This window comes from Callithrix jacchus, chromosome 18 (assembly GCF_049354715.1).
Source record: "Callithrix jacchus isolate 240 chromosome 18, calJac240_pri, whole genome shotgun sequence".
In the NCBI taxonomy this organism is placed as follows: Eukaryota; Metazoa; Chordata; class Mammalia; order Primates; family Cebidae; genus Callithrix; species Callithrix jacchus.
The window spans coordinates 29,173,164-29,196,349 of record NC_133519.1 but is presented as its reverse complement, the minus strand read 5'-3'; the positions used below and the strand labels follow the sequence as shown (position 1 = coordinate 29,196,349).

Sequence of the window (23,186 nt, the reverse complement as noted above, 5' to 3'; positions counted from 1 at the left end):
GAACAATATAGTCGCAGCTTAGGTCGCGCCTACCAAATGTGCAATCCCCAACCATCCTCGGCTTGTGGGTCCTGCACAGGCGCGCCAGTGGCTTAAGAAGTCAGTTTAGGGTGACCTTAACTGACAAGGGCTGGAGGGCCCGAAAGTCCTCAACATTCACAAAGACAAAACATACCCGAAAAAACTGGCCTCCTACCTCGAAAGGACGAAATGGTGCCTGAGCTCCCGTATATAAAGGTTTTCCTTGGTGACGTCATGACGCACGCTCCCGGCAGCAACTGCTTCGGCTCCTCCCGCTAGCCGCCCTCAATCTTCCAGCACCACCTTCTTCCCGCCCCCTAAGCCCGCCCCTTTTCCCCGCCCTTCCTCGCCATTGTGGGTGGAGACCTGACCAAGACGCCGGGCTCCCGCCCTCCTCCCGATTTAGGAGGAAGAGCAGAGAGGGGAGGGGGCGCGAAGCAAGGAAAGCTCTGGGGTGGGGGAAGGGGGGCGGTGTAAGGCTGAGTGATTTCCTTCCGGCACGTCGCCCGCTCCGTGGGAGGGGGTGGGGGGTTTCACTTCCGGGACGGTGTTCCGGCCCATTCCGGCCCATTTCCACCCCCGGAGGTAGGTGCTGCTCCTTGACTGGACTCGGGCCCCACACCCCAGTCCCACTGCCCTGCACCAGGGTCACGTCGTCCGCTCTCCGCCGCAGCGCACTCCTGGGGCGCTCACTACTTTCCTTCACCCCGCCTCCAGGCACCGGGCGACCTTTTACCTCCTTGGCCCCCGGCCGGGCTGAGTTACCAGACCCGCCCCCTCGCGGGGCCCCTCCCTCAGGACCCCGGGATGGGCTGCCCCCTCCCCCACCGCAGCCGGGACACACCCAGATACGCACACCCACCTCCCGGCTGCTCCCCGCCCGCCGCCGCCTGGAGCGGGTCCCCGGGCGCCGCCCCCTTCCTAGTTCTCACCTGAGCGTTGGCTCCCCCGCCCGACGCCTTGTCCCCCTCTTCTCCAAAGTTCCTCAGTGACATTTTGCCCTTCATCCAGTTACCCTCTCCCCATGCTTCCTAACGCAGAGGAAAGCTGCTCAAGTGCTGGAGTGGCCAACCCCATGCCGTTCCCGATTCTCCCTCTTACAGCTCTCACCCCTCCAGTGCCGACGGTAGCGAAAGACTTTACTCCAGGGGCTTCCTCACTGGGGAATTGCCGGAAAGAGCAAACAAAAAAGGCGCTGGTGTAGGCTCCAAAATAAACACATCTGAATTCATGATGGCATCGGCAGAGGCTCTTATTGGATTAAAAGTTTCAAAACAAACAATAACGCTTTGGAAAAAGGTCAGATTGGCTAAAGTTGCTTCTTGAAAACAGTGTATACACTTCCCTTTGTAATAAGTTTGTTGTTAATTCGGGGCAGGACTGTGAGCTTGACAGAATAAGTTCCTGAAGTTTCAGGTGTGGTGTAACTAATATAAATGTATAGATAAGTGGATGTACATTGGGTTCAAGTAAGTGTCTTCCTGTTGGGATTTATACAAACTTCAGTAGATGAAATTGTATTTTCAACAATTTTGTATACAGCTTCAGGTGTAATGTTTCAGCTATTTTTTTTTAAATATTGTAATGGAAAAATGTTGGCCATACTTGGTAAATGCTGTTTTTTTTACCGTCGGATCTGGAGAACGACATTTCAGGATCGAAGTATCATCACCACCTTGAAATTGCCAACTTCGAATTTGGCAGATTTACCCACCTTTCCTAATTCTGACAACTGAACTTTCACATTCTCTACATCTAAGTTGAATCCTGGCACAGCTGTGGAATTTACCCTAACCTAGAATTTGCCTCACAGCCCTATAACCAAAGTCTTTTTGTGAGGGCTGTGACTCTTAAGCTTAGAAATACTAGCCTACATTCATGTGGAATATTAGTCCCTGTATAAAATAATAAACGTAATTCTTGCAGCATGTAGGAATACTAAGAAGAGGGATATCAAGCCATCCATGTAGAACTACATTTATTCAGAAAGCTTTCCTTCTACAGAGAAAAATTGTAAAGTTATTATGAGATTTTATGTTCAGTCTGCAAGCACCTTATAGTTAACACTTAAAAGTCCTTTCCCCTACTTTCTGTTGAACTTTCTATTTTGTTGTTATATACCTTATTAGTAAGGAAAGTATGGTCATAAGATGAATTTTTAGGAGTCTGAAAACCACTTTTTAGTTTTAACTGTATCCTCCTGTGAAGCTTACAATAAACCTGTTGGTAATTCTGTTTCCACATCTAAACATAAGGAAGGTATTTCTTTTTACCTGGAGATTTTGAAATTTTACCGAATACTGTTTAAATACTTTTGAAATGGGAAACATCCGGGGAGTAAAAATGTAATTATTAATTAGAATATGGTTTCTTTTTTTAGCAGGGTTGAATGCACCCTCAGGCACGACCATGGAGAAAGGTGGGAACATACAATTGGAGATTCCTGACTTCAGCAACTCTGTCCTGAGCCATCTAAACCAGTTGCGCATGCAGGGCCGTCTCTGTGATATTGTGGTCAATGTGCAAGGACAAGCTTTTCGGGCTCACAAAGTGGTACTGGCTGCCAGCTCCCCCTATTTCCGGGATCACATGTCGTTGAATGAGATGAGTACTGTCTCCATTTCAGTCATCAAGAACCCTACTGTTTTTGAACAGCTCCTTTCTTTCTGTTACACAGGGCGGATATGCCTGCAACTGGCAGATATCATCAGCTACCTAACAGCTGCCAGTTTTCTGCAAATGCAGCATATTATAGACAAATGTACACAGATCCTGGAGGGCATTCATTTCAAAATTAATGTGGCTGAGGTCGAAGCAGAATTAAGTCAAACAAGGACAAAGCATCAAGAGAGACCTCCAGAGTCTCACAGGGTTACCCCAAATCTCAGCCACTCCCTTAGCCCACGACATAATACCCCAAAGGGAAACCGGCGAGGTCAGGTTAGTGCTGTGATGGATATCAGAGAGCTAAGTCCTCCAGAGGAGTCCACCAGCCCTCAGATCATTGAACCAAGTTCTGATGTAGAGAGCCGGGAGCCCATTCTTCGGATCAACCGAGCAGGACAGTGGTATGTGGAGACAGGAGTAGCAGACCGTGGGGGTCGGAGTGATGATGAAGTTAGAGTTCTTGGAGCAGTACACATCAAAACTGAAAATCTGGAGGAGTGGCTTGGGCCTGAGAATCAGCCTTCTGGAGAAGATGGGAGTAGTGCAGAGGAGGTCACGGCCATGGTGATTGACACCACAGGCCATGGTTCTGTAGGACAGGAAAATTACACTTTAGGGTCTTCAGGAGCCAAGGTGGCTCGGCCAACAAGCAGTGAAATTGACAGGTAGGTTTGGTTTGGTTTTGTTTTCCCATGTAATGGCTGCTGTGTAGACATCACTAAAGTGGGTCCTCTGTAGTACAGAGAGCATCTTCCTTACCCGATTTTCTTGGTTAAAATAAGTTGACATTGGGGAAACTGGAGGTGTGTCAAAAGACTTGCATTCTTATTTTTTTTAAGCAGGAAGCTCCTAGTACTGAAATATTCACAATGTTGTGAGAACTGTGGTAAAGTTAGGCACTTCCATGAATCAGAATAGCATCTGCAGCCACACTAGGATCAGTAATTGCCAGGGGCTTCCTCAAGATTCCAGGCAGGGAGCTGATCATCAGCTGGGGAACCTGGCAGTATTGCCCTTCCTTGGTGTGTTATCACACCACTAGGTGGCCTCGGGAAGTTTCACTTTGCTTTGCAGCACTGCTTATTTTTCTTTACCCCCACCTACCAAATTAGAGGAAGAATGGTACCAGCAGTAATTGTTCTTTTCAAATTAGTAAAATATTCTGAAGAAAAGCTTTTTGGATATTTTTTATTTCTTTTTTCCCTTGTCATGTGATGGTATCTTCCGTTTTCATTCATGGATGACTGCTGCTACCACAGGCCTGAGAATCTCCCTTTTTTCACCAGTGGTACTATGCCCTATGCCTTACTTTTCTCTTTTAGTACATTGTATTTATTAGAACATTTCTTTTTGGTGGAAATACCATGAGTTTTAGTCAATTGAGAGAAAGTCCCAATTGAAAGAAATATTACTAATTTAGATTGGTAATATTGGTTCTTTTCCCCTCCTAAAAATAAATTTAAATTGACCATATGAGCAAAGAAAACTAAAGAACTATTACTTTGGTTTGGTCTTGAGCGACAGATGTGTCACAGAGATTCAGATAGTGTATACTGCATCCACTTCAGGGGATCTTTTTATTTTATTTTTATTTTATTGTTTTTTGAGATGAAGTCTCACCGTTGCCCAGGCTGGAGTGCAGTGATAGGATCTTGGCTTACTGCAGCCTCTGCCTCCTGGGTTCAGGAGATTCTCCTGCCACAGCACCTGGCTTCAGATGATCTTGATTTGAGTATTGTCCTTCTATATCCTTATTAAAATATTCTTGAGCATAGAACTTCTTATCCTCCTATGTTAGAACTGTATCAGAAGTTCTCAGGTGAGGGGTGCCCCAAAATCTCACAAATCACTGAAGAACTTACTTACGTAACCACACACTACCCCCATAACTTATGGAAATAAAAAAGTTAAAAAAAAATTCAGAAGTAATATCACTGCCAGCACAGTCGCTCACGTCTGTGATCCCAGCAGTTTGGGAGGCTGAGATGGGTGGGTGGGTCACTTGAGGCCAGGAGTTTGAGACCAGCCTGGCCAACGTGGTGAAACCCCATCTCTACTAAAAATACAAAAATTAGCGGAGCATGGTGGCGCTTACCGGTAATCTAAGCTACTCGGGTGACTGAGGAAGGAGACTTGCTTGAACCTGGGAGGCAGAGGTTGCAGTGAGCCGAAGTCATGCCACTGTACTCCAGCCTGGGGAACAGAGCAAGACCCTGCCTTTTATTTATTTATTTATTTATTTAGACAGCGTCTCTCTCTGTCGCCCAGGATGGAGTGCAGTGGCACAACCTCGGCTCACCACAAAAGATTTTTTAATCTTCATGATCTATATCAACAGTCTAAAACAAATAACACCTCCTGGGTCCAAGCAATTCTGCCTCAGCCTCCCAAGTAACTGGCATTACAGGTGTGCGCCACCATGCCCAGCTGATTTTTGTATTTTTAGTAGAGACGGGGTTTCAGCATGTTGGTCAGGCTGGTCTCAAACTCCTGACCTCGTGATCTGCCCGCCTTGTCCTCCCAAAGTGTTAGGATTACTGAGCCACCTCGCCTGGCCAACGCAATCTCAAAAAAAAAAAAATAGAAAATATGAGACCATGTATGGTGGCTCACGCCTATAATCCTAATGCTTTGGGAGGCCAAGGAGGGTAACTGCCTGAGCTGAGGAGTTTGAGACTAACCTGGGCAGCATGGCAAAACCCCATCTCTACTAAAAATACAAATAAAATTAGCAGGGCATAGTAGCTGTAGTCCCAGCTACTCAGGAGGCTGAGACACAAGAATCACTTGAACCCAGGAGTCAGAGATTGCCCTGAGCCCAGATTGTAGTACCACTGCACTCCAGCCTGGGCAACAGAGCAAGACTGTCCACCCACCCTCACCCCTCCCCCCCAAAAAAGAAGTAATAGCAACTTCAGTGCAAAGATTTTTTTAATCTTCATGATCTCTATCAACAGTCTAAAACAAATAACAGGTTATCCTGGGACCTGGGGGAAGAAATAGCCAAAAACCTGATAATTAAATAAAAGAAACAAAATTAGAGGCCCAGTTTTAATTTATTCTTTTATGATCTCCCAGTATTTATGTAAGGAAGGAAGCTTATATTTGGCTTTGGCGTCACTAGCTCATATAGTCTATTATGTCACTGTTATGCCATTTTGTGTTTATTAAATTTACTAGGGCTAACCTATTATTTCAAATCAGATTATGTATTAATTCCATGAAACTATTTCTCAGTTATCTGTTGCTTGGTTTGTTCTTTCCTCAGCCATAGAATAAGGAGGGTTGACATGACCATTTTTCAAGTTCTTGGACACTGCTTTTCTATTAGTCCCCTTTATGTTCCTCTTCCAACAGATTTAGCCCCTCCGGCAGTGTTGTTCCCTTGACAGAGAGACACAGAGCCAGAAGTGAGTCTCCTGGGAGAATGGATGAGCCTAAGCAACCCAGCTCCCAGGTATGGAGTTGTGGATTTAGAATTGCTGTGGGGGTTTGAGGAATTGCTACTGTGTATGAATAGAAAATAATGAAAGAGGAAAGATATAGAAGAGGTAACCGTGGCCTTGTTAAAGAAATACTGTATTTTTTTCCTGAGGGTAGCAGAAGTTTAATATTAAAATTATACAGAGACATCACCAGAAAAGAAAATTGCAGACTGATACTTCTCCCAAGCATAGATGCAAATATCTTCAAAAGAACATTAACAAAATAACACTGATGATATACAAAAAGTATAATACAATGTAATAAATTACGATTTAATATAGAAATGCAAAGCTGGTTTAACATTTTTAAATTAATCAATGTAATCTTCCTTAATAGGGAAAAAGTGGGAAATTACATGTGGCAACTTGGATAGATACAGAAAAGAGCAGTTGACTAAAACTCCTAGCAAACTAGAAATACAAAGGAACTTTCTTAATCTCATCGAAAGTGTCTGTCTAAAAAATCTATAGAAAACATCTTTTTTTAAAAAAATATATTTTATTGCGTTTCAGGTTTTGGGGTAAATGCAAAGAACTTGCAAGATTGTTGCATAGGTACATACATGGCAATGTGGTTTGCTGCCTTCCTCCCCATCAGCTGTATCTGGCATTTGCCCCAGTGTTATACCTCCCCAACTCCCTACCCCCTGCTGTCCCTAGAAAACATCTTAATGATAAATTACTGAAAGCTTCCCTTGTGTAATTGGGAATGGACAGAATGTCTGCTACCACCACTTCTACTTTTTACTTGTAGTCCTAGTCAGTGCAGTAAAGCAAGAAATATAAATTCATAGCATAAGGCTAACAAAGAAAGAAATAGAACTTTCGTTACGGTAGACAGCCTGACACGTTATGTAAAAAATGCAAAGTGAAAAACTGTATTTGATTACTTTTTTATTCTTGCTTGTGAGCGTGCAGGAAAATACACTATTGGTGTCAGCAGAATTTGGGAAGTAGAAAAAAATAACAAGATTGTGGAACTCTTTCCTGACTATAATAACCACTCTGTAGACCTGAGAGTAATAAAAAATAACCCCTGAAAACTACATGCAGGTAATTTAGAACCTGGCATGGAAAGTCTGATTTTATACGTGTGTGTGTGTGTATATTTTTTCTTTGAGACAGAGTCTCGTTCTGTCGCCCAGGCTGGAGTGCAGTGGCACAATCTCAACTCCCTGTAGCCTACGCCTCCTAGTTTCAAGCAATGCTTCTGCCTCAGCCTCCTGAGTAGCTGGGATTACAGGCACCCACCACCACACCTGGCTAAATTTTGTATTTTTACTAGAGACAGATTTTCACCATGTTGGCCAGACTGGTCTTGAACTCCTGACCTCAGGTGATCCACCCACCCATCTCAGCCTCCCAAAGTGCTAGAATTACAGGTGTGAGCCACCACGCCTGGCCTGCATGATGTATTTATAAACAAATTGCTTATGTTTTCTTTTTTCTTTTTTGAGACAGGGTCTCACTTTGGTTGACCAGGCTGCATTGCACTGGTGCAGTCTCAGCTCTCTTTAAGCCACTGTCTTCTAGGTTCAGGTGATTCTCCCGCCTCAGCCTCCTGAGTAGCTGGAACTACAAGTGCAAACTACTATATCCAGCTAATTTTTTTTTTTTTTTTAATGGAAATGGCCTTTCGCCAGTTTGCTCAGGCTGGTCTCAAACTCCTGGACTCAAGCAATCTGCCTGTCTCAACCTCCCATTTTGCTGGGATTACAGGCGTAAGCCACTGTGCCCAACTGCTTACACATTTTTCTGTGTGTTTGCTATTTGATGTACTGTATTTTGTCATTTATTTTCTTCTTGAATATTTTGTTAGACTAACACATTCTAAAAAGGATAGGAATTATGGGGGTTTTTTCTATTTTCTTTGCAACTCTCCTTAGCAACTAGTATGAGTAGTTGGTTGATATTTTTTTTTCTCACAGGTCTGAGTGAATGATTTTTTTTTTAAAGGTAGTGGACTCACCAAGTAGAACACAATAAATTGTGAACATTTTTGTCTTTAAAAAATAAAAACTTGGGCCACGCCCAGTGGCTCATGCCTGTAATCCCAGCACTTTGGGAGACTGAGGTGGGCTGATCACCTGAGGTCGGGAGTTCAAGACCAGCCTGACCAACATGGAGAAACCCCGTCTCTACTAAAAAGACAAAATTAGCCAGGTGTGGTGGGGCATGCTTGTAATCCCAGCTACTGGGGAGGCTGAGGCAGGAGAATAGCTTGAACCCAGGAGGCGGAGGTTGTGGTGAGCCAAGATGGCGCCATTGTACTGCAGCCTGGGCAACAAGAGCGAAACTCTGTCTAAAAAAAAGAAAAACACTTGTGGATTAAGATTACATAGCTCATGTTTTTAGCCTCTGCATTACACTGATAGTATCTCATCTAATTTTTATGTAGACCACTGAAATTTTTTTTTTTTTTTTTTTTTTTTGAAACAGTCTCGCTTTGTCACCCAGGCTGAAGTACAGTGGTGTGATCTTGGCTCACTGCAACCTCCACCTCTTGGGTTCAAGCAATTCTCCTGTCTCAGCCTCCGGAGTAGTTAGGACTACAGGCACAAACCACCATGCCCTGCTTGCTAATTTTTGTATTTTTAGTAGAGATGGGGGTTTCACCATACTGGTCAGGCTGGTCTCGAACGCCTGACCTCAGGTGATCGACCACTGCCTTGGCCTCCCAAAGTGCTGGAATTACAGGCGTGAGCCACTGCGCCCAGCCTAAACCACTGAATATTTATTGTGTACCTCGTATAGTAATAGCAGTAAGACGTTGTCACAAACTATGTTTTTTAGTTTTGATAAGATGTTAGAGAAAATATTAGGAGCTTAGAGGAAAAGTAATTTCACTCACATTATTAGGGCACTTTTTCTCATCTCTCAAATATGGTATGATAAGAATGCAGAGGGGGCTGTTATGCAGATACAGACATATGTCATTAATTAAGACAGTATATTCTGAGAAATGTATTGAAATGCATTGCTAAGCCATTTTGTCATTGTGCAAACAGAGAATATTTACACAAATCTAGATGATATAACCTACTACACACCTAGGTTATATGATATATCCTCCTGCTCCTAGGCTACAAACCTATATAGCATGTTACTCTACTGAATACTGTAGGCAGTTATAAAGCCATAGTAAATCCTTGTGTATCTAAACATAGAAACAATAGAGTAAAAATATTGTATTATAATCTTACAGAAGCACTGTTACATATGTGGTCCATCATTGACCAAAATGTTGTTATGTGGTACATAACTGTAAATTCAGTAATGAGACAGACGTTACAACTAAATGGGGGCGTAAGACAGACTAGGGCTGGGCGTGGTGGCTCATGCCTGTAATCCCAGCACTTTGGGAGGCCGAGGCAGGCAGATCACCTGCGGTCAGGAGTTTGAGACCAACCTGAACAACATGGAGAAGCCTCCTCTCTACTAAAAACACAAAAAGTTAGCCAAGCATGGTGGTGCATACCTTTAATCCCAGCTACTCGGGAGGCTCAGGCAGGAGAATCGCTTGAACCTGGGAAGCGGAGGTTGTGGTGAGCCAAGACTGTGCCATTGTACTCTAGCCTGGGCAACAAGAGCGAAACTCTGTCTCAAAAAAAAAAAAGACTAGCAAATACAAAAAAAATACGTAAGACTATACAGTATAGACTTCAGTAATAGTGTTGTGGGACTAGGATTGCTTAGAAGGTGATGGAATCAGTGTCCACTTAAGGAAAGTGTTATCAAGATTTTATTTGTCTTTTTTTTTTTTTTTTTTTTTTTTTGAGACAGAGTTTTGCTGTTGTTACCCAGACTGGAGTGCAATAGCATGATCTCGGCTCACCACAACCTCCGCCTTCTGGGTTCAAGCAATTCTCCTGCCTCAGTCTCCCGAGCAGCTGGGACTATAGGCGTGTACCACCATGCCCAGCTAATTTTTGTATTTTTAGTAGAGACGGGGTTTCACCTTGTTGACCAGGATGGTCTCGATCTCCTGACCTCATGATCCACCCGCCTCAGCCTCCTAAATTGCTGGGATTATAGGCATGAGCCACCACACCTGGCCTTGTCTTTTTTTTTTTTTTTTTTTTTTAGACAGGGTCTTGCTTTGTCCCCCAAGCTGGAGTGCAGTGGTACGATCATGGCTCACTACAGCCTTGCCCTCCCCGGCTCAGGCAGTCCTCTCACCTGAGCTCTTGAATAGCTGGGGCCACAGGCATGTGCCACCACATCCAGCTAACTTTTTGGTTTTTTTTTTTTGCAGACACAGGGTTTCACTGTGTTGCCCAGGCTGATCTTGAATTCCTGAGCTCAATGGTGGCTCACACCTGTAATCCCATCCCTTGGGAGACCAAGGTGCAGTCCTCCCAAGGGGTGGGATTACAGGCGTGAGCCATCATGTCCACCTTCAAGGAGATTTTAAATGCAGTTTTTAAATAAGTTAGGAAGGGATAATCTATTTTATTTATAGATGGGATAGGGATAAGAATGAGAATTCTGTAAGAGTATTTACCTTGCTGAAGCAAAAGGTACAGAGAGGCTGTAATGAAATAGATAAGTAAGATTGTGTGGAGGTGTTATATATGCCTTAATGGTATGAAAGTTTAATATGGTAAGTCTTCTCACCAGTAGACTACAGAGAACTAAAACAGGGCAAGGACTTAAAGTAAGAATGAATTTTGATAGACTTGAAGAACTTCCTGATTATGGGGTGATTACACTGGAATACACTGATAAAGTTACTCCTTTACTTAAAAACATTCTGTAACTTTTTCTATGACGTGAAGTTTAATATACTTGGCCTCATTTTCCAAGTAATTCACAATCTTTTTTTTTTTTTTTTTTTTTTTTTTGAGACGGAGTTTCGCTCTTGTTACCCAGGCTGGAGTGCAATGGCGCGATCTCGGCTCACCGCAATTTCCACCTCCTGGGTTCAGGCAATTCTCCTTCCTCAGCCTCCCGAGCAGCTGGGATTACAGGCACGCACCACCGTGCCCAGCTAATTTTTTGTAATTTTAGTAGAGACGGGGTTTCACCATGTTGACCAAGATGGTCTCGATCTGTTGACCTTGTGATCCACCCGCCTCGGCCTCCCAAAGTGCTGGGATTACAGGCTTGAGCCACCGCGCCCGGCCCGTAATTCACAATCTTTTTAACCCAACTTTTCCCACCACTCGTCAGCATTCACTGTCTCAAACAGGTAGACTGTCCATGTATCAGAACCACGTTAAACTTATTTCTTTCTCTGCATCTGATGTCTGAATGCCTCATTCTTTTCAGGTGTCTGGGTTCATCCAAGGCCCAACTCCTGGTTTTATCTGCCCTAACTGCTCCAGTCTTCTTTTGATTTTTTTCTTCTTAGGCTGCTATTATAGCATGGTACAATACAGTTTTTCCAAATTCACTGGACTCATATATGTTGTTCCTTTTTTATTTGCATTAGTTTTGTGTCTCCTGTTAAACTGAAATCTTGAGAGCAGAGACCACCTTTTCTTTCCTTTTGTGTTTTTGCTTTTTTGACAGTTTTAGTACCAATAAGTCTTTGTTTATTCATTGTATTTCCCAATGAATAAACAAATTCATGGGAAAGGAGAAGGGAAGGGGAAAGAAAGAGTCAGCATGTGTTACAGAATGGTTAGAAAATGGACAAGGAAGTACCCAGTACAGCAAAGTCAACAACCAAATAAACACACCCCAGCAATGGGGTCACCAAAGCCCAAAGAGGCTTTGTCTCCTGCAGTTCAGGAATGAGGGGAAGGGACTAGGAAAAGAACAGACAGGTACAGAGTTTCCTACCCTCCCTTCCTCCTCATAAATTCAAGATTTCACATAAAGCGTTAGTTTCTAGTGGTAAATACGAAGTTACATTTGTTCATCTCCTATTAAGCAATCTTGTGGCCACTTTGATGTAAGTTTTTTACACCTGTATAAAAGTTCCTGAGTGACTTGGATATAAATTCAACATTTAGCCTAGGTGCAGTGGCTCACACCTCTAATCCCAGCACTTTAGGAGGCCAAGACAGGTGGATCACCTGAGGTCAGGAATTCAAAACCAGCCTGGCCAACAGGGTGAAATCCCTTCTCTAATAAAAATATAAAAAATTATCTGGGCATGGTGGTGGGCACCTGTAATCTCAGCTACTTGGGAGGCTGAGACAGGAGAATTGCTTGAACCTGGGAGGTAGAGGTTGCAGTGAGCTGAGACCGTGCCATTGCACTCCAGCCTGGGCAAGAAGAACAAAACTCCCATCTCAAAAAAAAGAAAAAAAAAAAACATTTATTCAGCATTTATTCTCTTTCTTGTATTTTGACCCTACTTTCTACATGGAAGGCCCCCAATTGCTTCTCTCTACTTTAAGATTAAAGGTTAAATAGGTTTAGGCTGGGCACAATGGCTCACACCTGTAATTCCAGCACTTGGGGAGGCCGAGGCAGGTAGATCACCTGAGGTCAGGAGTTTGAGACCAGCCTGAGCAACATGGAGAAACCTTGTCTCTACTAAAAAGAAAAAATTAGCCAAGCATGGTGGCAGGTGCCTGTAATCACAGCTACTTGGGAGGCTGCAACAGGAGAATCACTTGAACCCAGGAGGCGGAGGTTGCAGTGAGCCAAGATCGCTTTACTGCCTCCAGCCTGAGCAACAAAGCAAGACTCTGTCTCAAAAAAGAACATGGAGAAAGACTAGTACATTATATTTACACAAACTAGGCCACTTAGGAATCACCAACTAAGTGAAGGCCTACAAAGCCCAAATACAATAATTAGCGGGGTGTGGGGGGAAGCATTTTGGGGAAATAAGAATATAGGATCAGACGCTATCCAAGTGCATTTTAATTGCATTTGAGAGACCGACCACATTTTCTAATCTTTGTATCTCTGACATTATCTTCTTAGGTGCCTGATTAATAGGAGTTCTTTTATCTCTAAGTAATTATAAGTAACTAAGTTTACTTAGTAGTTGCTCAATAAATAGGCACCTGCTAAATAGGGAGTTAGTTAGTTGCTCGTAAAATACTTAATTTTTGAGATCTTTCAAAAACAATACATCAAGTCAGATGATTTTTTAAGATCCTTTAGTTAACTGTGAGTCTGTGGTTAGTAACTGATTAGAATGGTAGAAGGCTTTGAAGTCCATGTCAAGTATCTAGCTTGATGTTTGTTTTTGAAAAGATGGAAACCTTTCATTTATATGGAATTTATTTATTATATGGAGTAATTCATTCAGAAATAGCTATTGAGCCAACACTGATCAAATTCCTAGATATTTGGCAGTGCAGAATGTCCCTGTGCTTACAGCAGAGTTTACAAACTAGTAGGTAATTGCCTGGTGAGAGGAGTGAAATAATCCACCTCTTGGCAACATAGAGAACCGGAGGCAACCATTTTTGCCTTTGCTTCTTTTTAAAGTTTAAAACAATAAACCACCAAAAGTGTATTGCTGCCTTTGACAAGGACCCAATCTATATTTTGTGGTATTTGTTCTTCTGTTGCAACTTCACTGCAGTAATTTTTTGGATGAGACTGATCATAATGTGTGATTTTTGTGCTTACAGTTTATCACTGATTACTGAAGTGCGTTTACTTTCAGCATGTGGACAATAGTAGTATAACATTACCTTCCTTAGAGTTGGGGAGATTTCTTAGGGTATTGTTACCCTCAAGATTATAAATAATATGAGTTCGTAATGTTTAATAATAGCTAACATTTATTCAGCACTTTAGTATATTAACTCATTCACAATGTTCAAAGCAACTAGTGAGCGAAATGCTATTATTATATTCAGTTTACAGGTGAGGAAACTGAGGAACAGAATAGCTAACTAACTTGCTCCAAGTCACACAATAAATAGAACTCAGATTTGAACCCAGGTTTCAGCATCCTTAATTGCTATGTAATATTATGCATTCAAAATATAGGTCCTAAAAGTTACCATTGTTTTTAGAAAAAAAGAGTACTGTTATCAGTTCAGTTCTCATGAGAATTCTCTAAAGCTCGCAAATCATATGAAAACCTTTGTACCTTATGGGTGAGAAGACAGCCTTAGAGAAGTTATTCTATGTTTTGTCCTTGGTCACCCTTTAAACCCATGCCCTCATTCTTTATGTGAATTAAGTTTTTATTTTCCAGGGAAATGAAACTGAAAAAAATCAATATAAAACAAGTCAGAAAATAATCTGAAAACCTCAGTCTTAGTATTCAACCCTTGACTTTACATACTGCTTCCCACACCTATTGAGAACTACCTCTACTGAAAATGCTGAATAGCACCATCAGGATAGGAGGAGACAAAACACATTTTTAGAATTAAAAGGGCACAAGATTTTCTATATTGTCTATCTTAGGGGAAAAATCGCAGGGACAAGAGTAATTGCTAACTAGGTGAATCTTGCTCTAGTTACTCTGGAGTCAACTTTGACATTTTCTTCTGTTTGCATTGGTACTTTAGCCTCTGTTAAACATGTATAATTCCTACCCACATATTTAAAAAGGGTTTTATTCTCCTAATGACTTCAGAAGTTAGTTACTATTAAGTTGGGGTAAAGTAATTTCTGATTGATTTTTTTTAATACAGAATTTTGAACAAAAGCATTTCTAAATCCAAGGTTTTTTTTGTTTGTTTTTTTGAGACGGGGTTTTGCTCTGTCACCCAGGCTGGAGTGCAGTGACATGATTACAACTCACTGCAGCCTCAACTTCCCAGGCTCAAACAATCCTCAACCTGAGCCTTCCCAAGGAGCCAGGACTACAGGTGCACACCACCACACCCAGCTAATTTTTTTATTTTTGTTTTTTGTAGATATGAGGTCTTGCTGTACTGCCCAGGCTGGTCTCAAACTCCTGGGCTCAAGTCATTCTCCCACCTCAGCCTCCCAAAGTGCTGGGATTATAGGCATGTGCCACCACATCTGACCTTAAATCCAAGATTTTTAAGTTATTTATTGAAAAGAATATGTTCATACTCTCTCCCAGTTTTCAGATAGGAGAAACCCATGCCCTCCGACAATTTACTCTGAGGTCAGTTAAACTTTCAATAGTCTTTAGAGTGAAAATAATATGTTAATATGATACTGAAATATTTTTAGATAAAAAAGAATACTGTCACCTACAAATTATATGTATTTTTATAAAGCTAGCTACTGCTAGATTATAATGTATTAATGATGTCATAATTTATAATATATTTGTCATTATATATTCTGTACTATCTGATATAGTAAATAGTAGCCATTAGCCACTTGTCACATGTGGCTTTTTAAATTTAAATTGTAAATGAAAGCACTTAAAATTGTAAAAATTGCTCAGTTATATTAGCCATATTGCAAATAATAGCCACAGGTGACTGGTGACTACTGTAATGAATAGGGTAGGTTATAGAGCATTTTCATCATCATAGATAGTTCTGGCTGAGCGTCATGGCTTACACCTATAATCCTGGCACTTTTGGAGACCAAAGCGGGTAGATTGCTTGAGTCCAGGAATTCATGGCAAAGCCCCATCTCTGCAAAAAGTACAGAAATTATCTGGGAGTGGTGGTGCATGCTTGTGGTCCCAGGTACTCAAGAGGCTGAGGTAGGAGGATCAAACTGAGCCTGGGAAGGTTGAGGCTGTAGTGAGCCGTGATCATACCACTGCACTCTAGCCTGAGTGAGAGGTCCTGTTTAAAAACAAAAACAGATAGTTCTATTAGACCAGTACTGCCTAAGTACTTGATTGTCTAGAATATAATTATAAGATTAGGATCCAGGGTATGGTGTAAGTGGGCTCAGATTCTTCTCAGATTACTGTACATTCAGCTGGGGTTTAATAAGCATCCAACTGGTCAGACAGAAAGTAACTTTACTGTGTTGTTCTTTTATATAGTAATAGAACAGAGTATTCTCAAATCTTTTAAAATTATTGTGGCAATATCTTCACTTTTTGGTAGTAATTAATTTTCTGTTTGGTTCTCCACTAAAAATATACATATATCTTAGTAACAAGTAAAAATAGATTTGATTGCTTTTGATATGTATGCTTAATAATATATGTTCTTTCTTGGTTATTTTCCTTACCTGGTACAGGTAGAAGAGTCAGCAATGATGGGAGTAAGTGGCTATGTGGAGTATCTCCGAGAACAGGAAGTATCTGAGCGGTGGTTCCGGTACAACCCTCGTCTCACCTGCATCTACTGCGCCAAATCTTTCAACCAGAAGGGAAGCCTGGACCGCCACATGCGCCTACACATGGGGATCACACCATTCGTCTGCCGCATGTGTGGCAAGAAGTATACCCGGAAAGATCAGCTGGAGTATCATATCCGCAAGCACACAGGCAACAAGCCCTTTCACTGTCATGTTTGTGGCAAAAGTTTCCCCTTCCAGGCCATCTTGAATCAGCACTTTCGCAAAAACCACCCTGGCTGTATACCCCTGGAGGGGCCTCACAGCATCTCCCCTGAAACAACTGTCACATCTCGAGGACAAGCTGAGGAAGAGTCACCTTCACAGGAAGAGACAGTTGCTCCTGGGGAAGCTGTCCAGGGCTCTGTGTCCACCACTGGGCCAGATTGAAACATCGAGGGGGAGGGGGCTGACCCTCTTCCCCTTTGAGTCGTAAGCAGCCAGCATCAGGGCCATGGGCTGATACTTTAGACTTACAAAATGCCATGTCACTAGGCCAGAAGGCACTCCCAAGATGTTGCCAAACTAGAGGATTAGCAACATACACAAAAGCACTAAAGGCTCTTCCCTTCTTATTTCCCGCTCATACTTTGGAAAATAATCAAGCAAATCAACTTTCTAATTCAGGGATCAACAGCCTTGGTTTGTTAACTTTATAAGGAAAAAAGCTTTTTTAACAAAACGATGATAAATGGTCATTTATCTACCAGTCATATTTGAACACTGTACTTTGGTCCATATCATCTTGGTGGCTATAATTGCCCAGATCTAAAAAATGCAGCAGGAGCCTCGACCATCGGAAGCAGCCATCCACAAGAGAGAAGGAGGTAGTCATGATGGTGATGAAGAGGAGAAATTTCTCCTCTTCCTTCCCTGCCATAACATGCATTTTTGCGTTTCAAGAAAAAAATGAATGCTGGTGGTTCTTATTTTGAAAGGTTAGACTTTATCTTTGCCCTGACTAGGCATCTAATACTTTGCCTAGTTATTTCATATATTCAGCCATCTTGAAAGCAGTATTCTAGTGGACAGCATCACCTGAAGCACTTGGCAACTGGAAGGGAAATGAGCAACAAAGCATATGCAATAGGTACTGCTACATTGGGGGCTTTAGCGTTGTGTTGAGGAAGAGAAGAGCAGGGAGGGAAGTGTTTTTATGTTTTGCAAATATCAAACAGCACAGAGCCGTACTGCAAATTCCTGACTGGTATTTGTAAACCATAGTGCTACACATCCTTGAGTAATGGCTCTAGTTCAGGTGAATTAATGTGTTAGGCTGACTACCAAAGTTTCATCTAATCTCTTTGGCTCCTATTTTCACATTCAGCAATATTGTACATCAAAAATGTCACTTTCCAGTGAAATGAGCCTGGATTGTATTTTTAAATCCACAGGTCTCCATTATTTGATAACTTTTATATGAAGTTTTAAACATGTTTTTTCTGCAGTATTGTGGTTGAAGAAATTCAACGCTATGGTTCTTATTGCAACCACAATTTCATTTCCTTATACATATGTAATAGTTTATATTTTCAGGCATATAGAAGAACCTCACTTAAACCTATGTCTCGGGTCTGCAAACCTAGTAATTCATAAACCAACCATCAGCAAATAGCTGGTGACTCTAAGAGCTTTGCTTTTTAATAATATACTACAGGGCACTTATCAGAAAACATCATGCAGACTCATGTTGCAATAAATGATCAAAGGATCAGTTTTGATCAGGTTTAGTTACTTAGTCATTCCTAAGATTTTTAAAACTTCAAGGGACCTTTTTAGTAATTCTGGGTATTTCTAAGATTCTTAATCCAGCATTGAAAGAACTTACCGAACATGTAGAACTTTAGATACCTTGTCTTGCATGCAGTGAGAGAAGGAGGAATATTAAGGGATGCAGGCAAATAGATGCTTATAACTTACAGTGCAAGTTGAAAAACCTCTAGCTTCTCTTGATGGAGCACTAGCTGTTGGGTTTCTTTTAAGTATTTAAGTATGTAATGGTTTAAGGAATTGTTTCAATGCAGAGGCATAGATGATTGTAAAAGAGTTTTGGGAGAGGGGCAGGTCATACCTGCACTAGTAAACCATTTGTGAGAATGTTAGTCATGTGCTCTTTTCCTGAGATTGCTGTGTGGTATGTGAAAAGGTGTGGTATGTGAAAAGAATGAAATTTCTTTGTGATAAGAAATTAGGATGCAAATGGTAGATCTTAAGCAATCTGAGAATTGCACATGTACATAAAGCTGCACCCTCTCTCAAGAGAAAGGTTATTTTCTCTTCTGAAAAAGCATAGAAATGCATCTTTTATGGGAAGATAATGATGCTACCATTTAATAAGAGCCTACCCTTAAAGGCAGCATTGAAACTGTATTTCATCTTTAGAAGACATAGACTGGTGCATCCTCCTCTTTAGTTGGGCAACAGCATGATAGGGTAAAATCTGTCTTCTAAAGCCATCTTTAGGGACTGGCTATGCTCGTTGGCATAGAAAAGGTAAAATTGAATTAGACTAAAATCCTTAGGGAAACAACTGGTAATAAGGTTTTCAGTGGACAGAGTTTGCCATTACTAAATAGGCAGTGAGGTAAGAAGTACAGATTATGCTGCTTTGGATGGAGCTTTTAAGCTTACCAAAAAAAACTTCAAGTCCATCCTACTTTTGAGAAATAGTATGCTAGAAAGTTCTTCTTTTCTTGTTTATATTTTTTTAGACAATGTCTCACTCTTAATCTCCCAAACCGGAATGCAGTGGTGCAATCATAGCCCACTGTAATCTTGAACTCCTGGGCTCAAGCGATTGACCTGCCTCAGCCTCCAGGTAGCTAGAACTATAGGCATGCACCACCATGTCCAGGCTAATTTTTAAATTTTTTTATAGCGACAAGTGTCTCTACAAAATTTGCTTAGGCTGGTCTTGAACTCCTGGCATCAAGTAATCCTCCCACCTTGACCTCCCAAAGTACTAGGATTACAAGTATGAGCCAGTGAACTTGGCCTGGAAAGTTCTTTGTTGCTTTGTTAGTTCCTTAGATTATATGTGAGAAATGGAGCTTTTTAAACTATTACCAAATTTTAAAGGTGAAGTGCAGTAATTTATGTAAAGAGAAACTTTGCAACATTTGTCAATTATCCATCAAGGGTTAGCAACAAACGAGGTAGGGACTGTCTCATTCATGTGGAAATGCTATGAATGTTTGGTGGGTTTCCCCTCCCTTTTCATTCGCTTTAAATGACTTTTTCCTATATTGATACTGTGAATAGGGTGCTTCCTGGTCATCTAGGACCACTTCAGCACAATCATGTTTGCTGGTTCTCTCCTAATTGGCCGAGCCAGAGCCATGAAAATTTAAAGCAGGCTAGCTGTTAAACAAATTAAAACTTTTGAAGACAATTTCCCCATTTTAATTAGAAGAGATATCATTATTCTAAATAACTGTCCCAGATTCTTACCCAGGTTCACTGTGACATTGTCCTAGTTCTTAGCTAGCAACACTGATGGATCAGTCATAGGAGTTACTGATGTTCTATCTACATTAATGAATACCTATGTTGGTGTGTGTACAGAGGATACCTCTTTAGGATGTTCTAAATGGACTTTGGCTGATGCTGAAAATTCATTACCAAATCTTAACTTGCACGTGTTACCTTGTGAGGGGAACTACATTAGCAATGAGAGCTAAATCATCATGAAGTACTTTAATGCCAAGAAACTGCAAACACTGGGACTGTTTTCATTTATTGAGTGGCATTTAAGTAGCAAAGGAGCTATCCAGTATTCTCAGCAAAGAAGAGAGATAGAAGTATATTAATCTGTTTGCATTATAAGATATACCTTTATTCTTTCCAAACTCTAATACCAGTATAAAATATAGCATTGGCATGAACAGTTAATGCTGTACTTAGGCAGAAAGGCTCTTTCTAATGACTTGTTCTCTTTGCTCAGAACCGTATTTACCTCTGAACCAAGTTGAATTTTATTTTATTCAAGTTGCAAACCACCCCATGCCATTTTTATTATACTAGAGGGTTAAATCCAATCTCAACTACATAAAGGTAAATTAGTTCATAAAGGAACATTTTTATTTTTGTCGTTTTTTAAAATGTTTTCAGTTCTTTCTACATCAGTGAAACAGGGTTTTTCAAAGATGGTATGAAGATAGAAAAAACTTTATCCTCACAGCTTCATAGCTGACATCTGGCATTGGTTGGAATTGGTCTGGTGGCAGGGTGAAATAGAGAACTTCATTTTTTTCCCCCCTCCTTAAAGGCAGGGTCTCACTATGTTGCCCAGGCTAGTCTCAAATTCCTGGGCTCAGGTAGTCCTCCTGCCTCAGCCTCCCGAGGCACTATAGGCAGATGACTACACCTGGCTGTAAATGTCATTCTTAATAGCTGAATAATCTTTGGTCAAGAAATAACTTTTTTAGAGTTTTAGCTGTTACTTGAAATTAACTGTTTGTTTGTTTTTGTTTTTGTTTTTGTTTTTTGAGATGGAGTCTCACTCTACTGCCCAGGCTGGAGTGCAGTGGGACGATCTCAATCTCAGCTCACTACAACCTCCGCCCCCCTGGGTTCAAGTAGTTCTCCTGCCTCAGCCTCTCAAACAGCTGGGATTACATGCGCTTGCCACTGTGTCTGGCTAAGTTTTGCATTTTTAGGAGAGACGGGGATTTCACCATCTTGGCCAGGCTGGTCTTGAACTCCTGACCCCGTGATCCACTCGCCTCGGCCTCCCAAAGTGCTGGGATTACAGGCGTGAGCCACCGCGCCCAGCCAGTTGTGTTTCTTTTTAACTGGTGAAAATTAGATATATTTTGATTGACTAGATGATCTAACTTAAATGAAAGTAGTAGATAATGGAAAGGAAATTGAACAAAGACAAAAGTCTTCTTCATCATGGTGGAAAGGCATTTAATCAGGAAGAAGGTGGAATCCTGAAGTTTTTTTTCAGGTACAGCAGGCATGATTTTTCTCTTCCTCAAATGTTCTTCCCCTTATCAGTGTACTTATTTGTTCAAGGAATAACAAATGAGTCTTTATTGAACTCAGTCTTTGGAAATTGAGCTCTTTATTTAGGCTATATGTGAAAGAGTTTAAAATATTGAAATATTTTGGTTGCTAAGCAGGTTTAGAAAGAAACAATTGTCAGGCAAATCCCTAAGTTTGAGAAGATACCCTCAGCAAAATACACCCCTAGGACTTAGGAATTAGATCAGGGGTCAGCAAACAATAGTTACTAAGCCAAATGCTGAGGCTACTTGCTTGTGTAAAGAAAATTATAATGGAATAGGGCCACACTTAGTCATTTAGGTATTGTTTATGGCTTCTTTCTAATGGCAAAGTTGAGTACTTGTGACAGAGATCCCATGACCTGCAAAGCTTGAAAATATTTAATGTCTGGTACTTGTTAGAAAAAATTTGCCAACTCCCAAGAAACAATTACCTCCTCAATTTGTCACTTGTGATGTTTTGCCTTTATAATCATTTGGTTGAGGTTTTAAATTCATGTTGTCATATATGCATATTTCTTGAAAAAGTTTGCCAACTTTTTCTAGATCTCTTCTCATAGCTCTTTCTGTGCTCCTTCATGGTTCCTATTGCTTAAAAACATTTAGAATTGGCCTTATGGTTTGTTCTTGCCTTAATGGTGCAGGTATTTTAAAGTTGAGTTATAAGTAAGTTTTGCCATTCCTTTGAGTTAACTCGAACTGGATTAAAAATTAATTAAGAATAAGTATTTTGATTCGTATCCAAAGTACTATTTTTCTAAATTAGAACCCCTACCTTTTCCCTTTACGACGTATCTTAATTTTAACTTCTTAAACTTACTCTCTCCCATGTAGAGTAGTAAAAAGCCAAGTTTTTCTCCCTTTTTCCTGGATGTTTTAAAACATAATGAAACAGGCCGGGTGCGGTGGCTCAAGCCTGTAATCCCAGCACTTTGGGAGGCCAAGGCGGGTGGATCACGAGGTCAACAGATTGAGACCATCCTGGTCAACATGGTGAAACCCCGTCTCTACTAAAAACACAAAAAATTAGCTGGGCATGGTGGCGCGTGCCTGTAATCCCAGCTACTCAGGAGGCTGAGGCAGGAGAATTGCCTGAACCCAGGAGGCGGAGGTTGCGGAGAGCCGAGATCACGCCATTGCACTCCAGCCTGGGTAACAAGAGCGAAACTCCGTCTCAAAAATAAATAAATAAATAAATAATAAAACATCTGAGGATTTCAAATTACTTTTAGACCTATCTTCCCATTTATGTTATTGTCTAATTCTTCTAAATATGTATTGGAACATTACATATTTGATTTATGAATGTTCATTCTTAGTGTTCAAATAGCTTACTTATACTCGATGTGGGAAAAATGGGAACTGTTAGGGTGCTGATAAACAGAAATCCTTGCAGGAAGCTGAGTGAGATGGCAGACACCTGTAATCCCAGCTACTTGGGAGACTTGAGTTGAGAGGACCACTTGAGGCCAGGATTTTGAGCACCAGCCTGGGCAACATAGACCTCATCTCTAAAACAAAAAACCAAATCCTTGCAAGAGGAGAGAATAATTGCTTCCCATTTGGAAATGATATATGGGCTTTTGAATTAAATCTATCTTATATATCCTCTGAGTAATAGATAATTCATCTGTAAGGTTCTAGAATATTTGCCTAGGGTAGATCTGCCTTGGCTTAGAGCATTTATACCTATAGTAACAGTAGGTTTTTGAGATTTGGGAGTATTACTTTTCTGATTAACCTGGGATTCTGATTAATCTGGAATGAGGACTTGTGAAAGAAATTGGATTTTGTTAGCCCACTGAATCATCTGCATCCTACTCTATTTGAGGTCTTAGTAATAGATGTCAAT

The 23,186-nt window shown here is 41.2% G+C and overlaps 1 protein-coding gene and 1 long non-coding RNA gene across 23 annotated transcripts in view; one reads left to right on the top strand and one right to left on the bottom strand.

Moving 5' to 3' along the window:
- Positions 1–1,206, bottom strand: part of LOC100896123 (uncharacterized) — a 37,569-nt gene extending 36,363 nt beyond the window's left edge. For 13 of the 18 annotated variants that reach the window (XR_013529517.1, XR_013529525.1, XR_013529518.1 and 10 more), the window contains exon 1: positions 176–204. This is a non-coding gene — a long non-coding RNA (uncharacterized LOC100896123). Of the gene's footprint in view, positions 1–175 lie in introns of all 18 variants that reach the window. The other 5 variants (XR_013529520.1, XR_013529523.1, XR_013529527.1 and 2 more) reach the window with 2 other exon arrangements.
- Positions 370–22,056, top strand: ZBTB37 (zinc finger and BTB domain containing 37). 5 transcript variants are annotated; one of them, XM_078356272.1, is made up of 5 exons: positions 370–606; positions 1,125–1,320; positions 2,405–3,353; positions 6,046–6,145; positions 16,227–22,056. In XM_078356272.1, exons 3-5 carry the CDS (start codon positions 2,431–2,433, stop codon positions 16,713–16,715), a joined length of 1,512 nt encoding a protein of 503 aa, XP_078212398.1. In that variant the 5' UTR covers positions 370–606; positions 1,125–1,320; positions 2,405–2,430; the 3' UTR covers positions 16,716–22,056. The 5 variants fall into 5 exon arrangements, with proteins under 5 accessions (XP_078212398.1, XP_008983240.1, XP_035135522.1 ...); XM_008984992.5 differs by having other exon boundaries at positions 2,402–3,353; positions 16,227–18,425; XM_035279631.3 differs by having other exon boundaries at positions 370–1,320.
- The last annotated feature ends 1,130 nt before the right edge of the window (positions 22,057–23,186 follow it).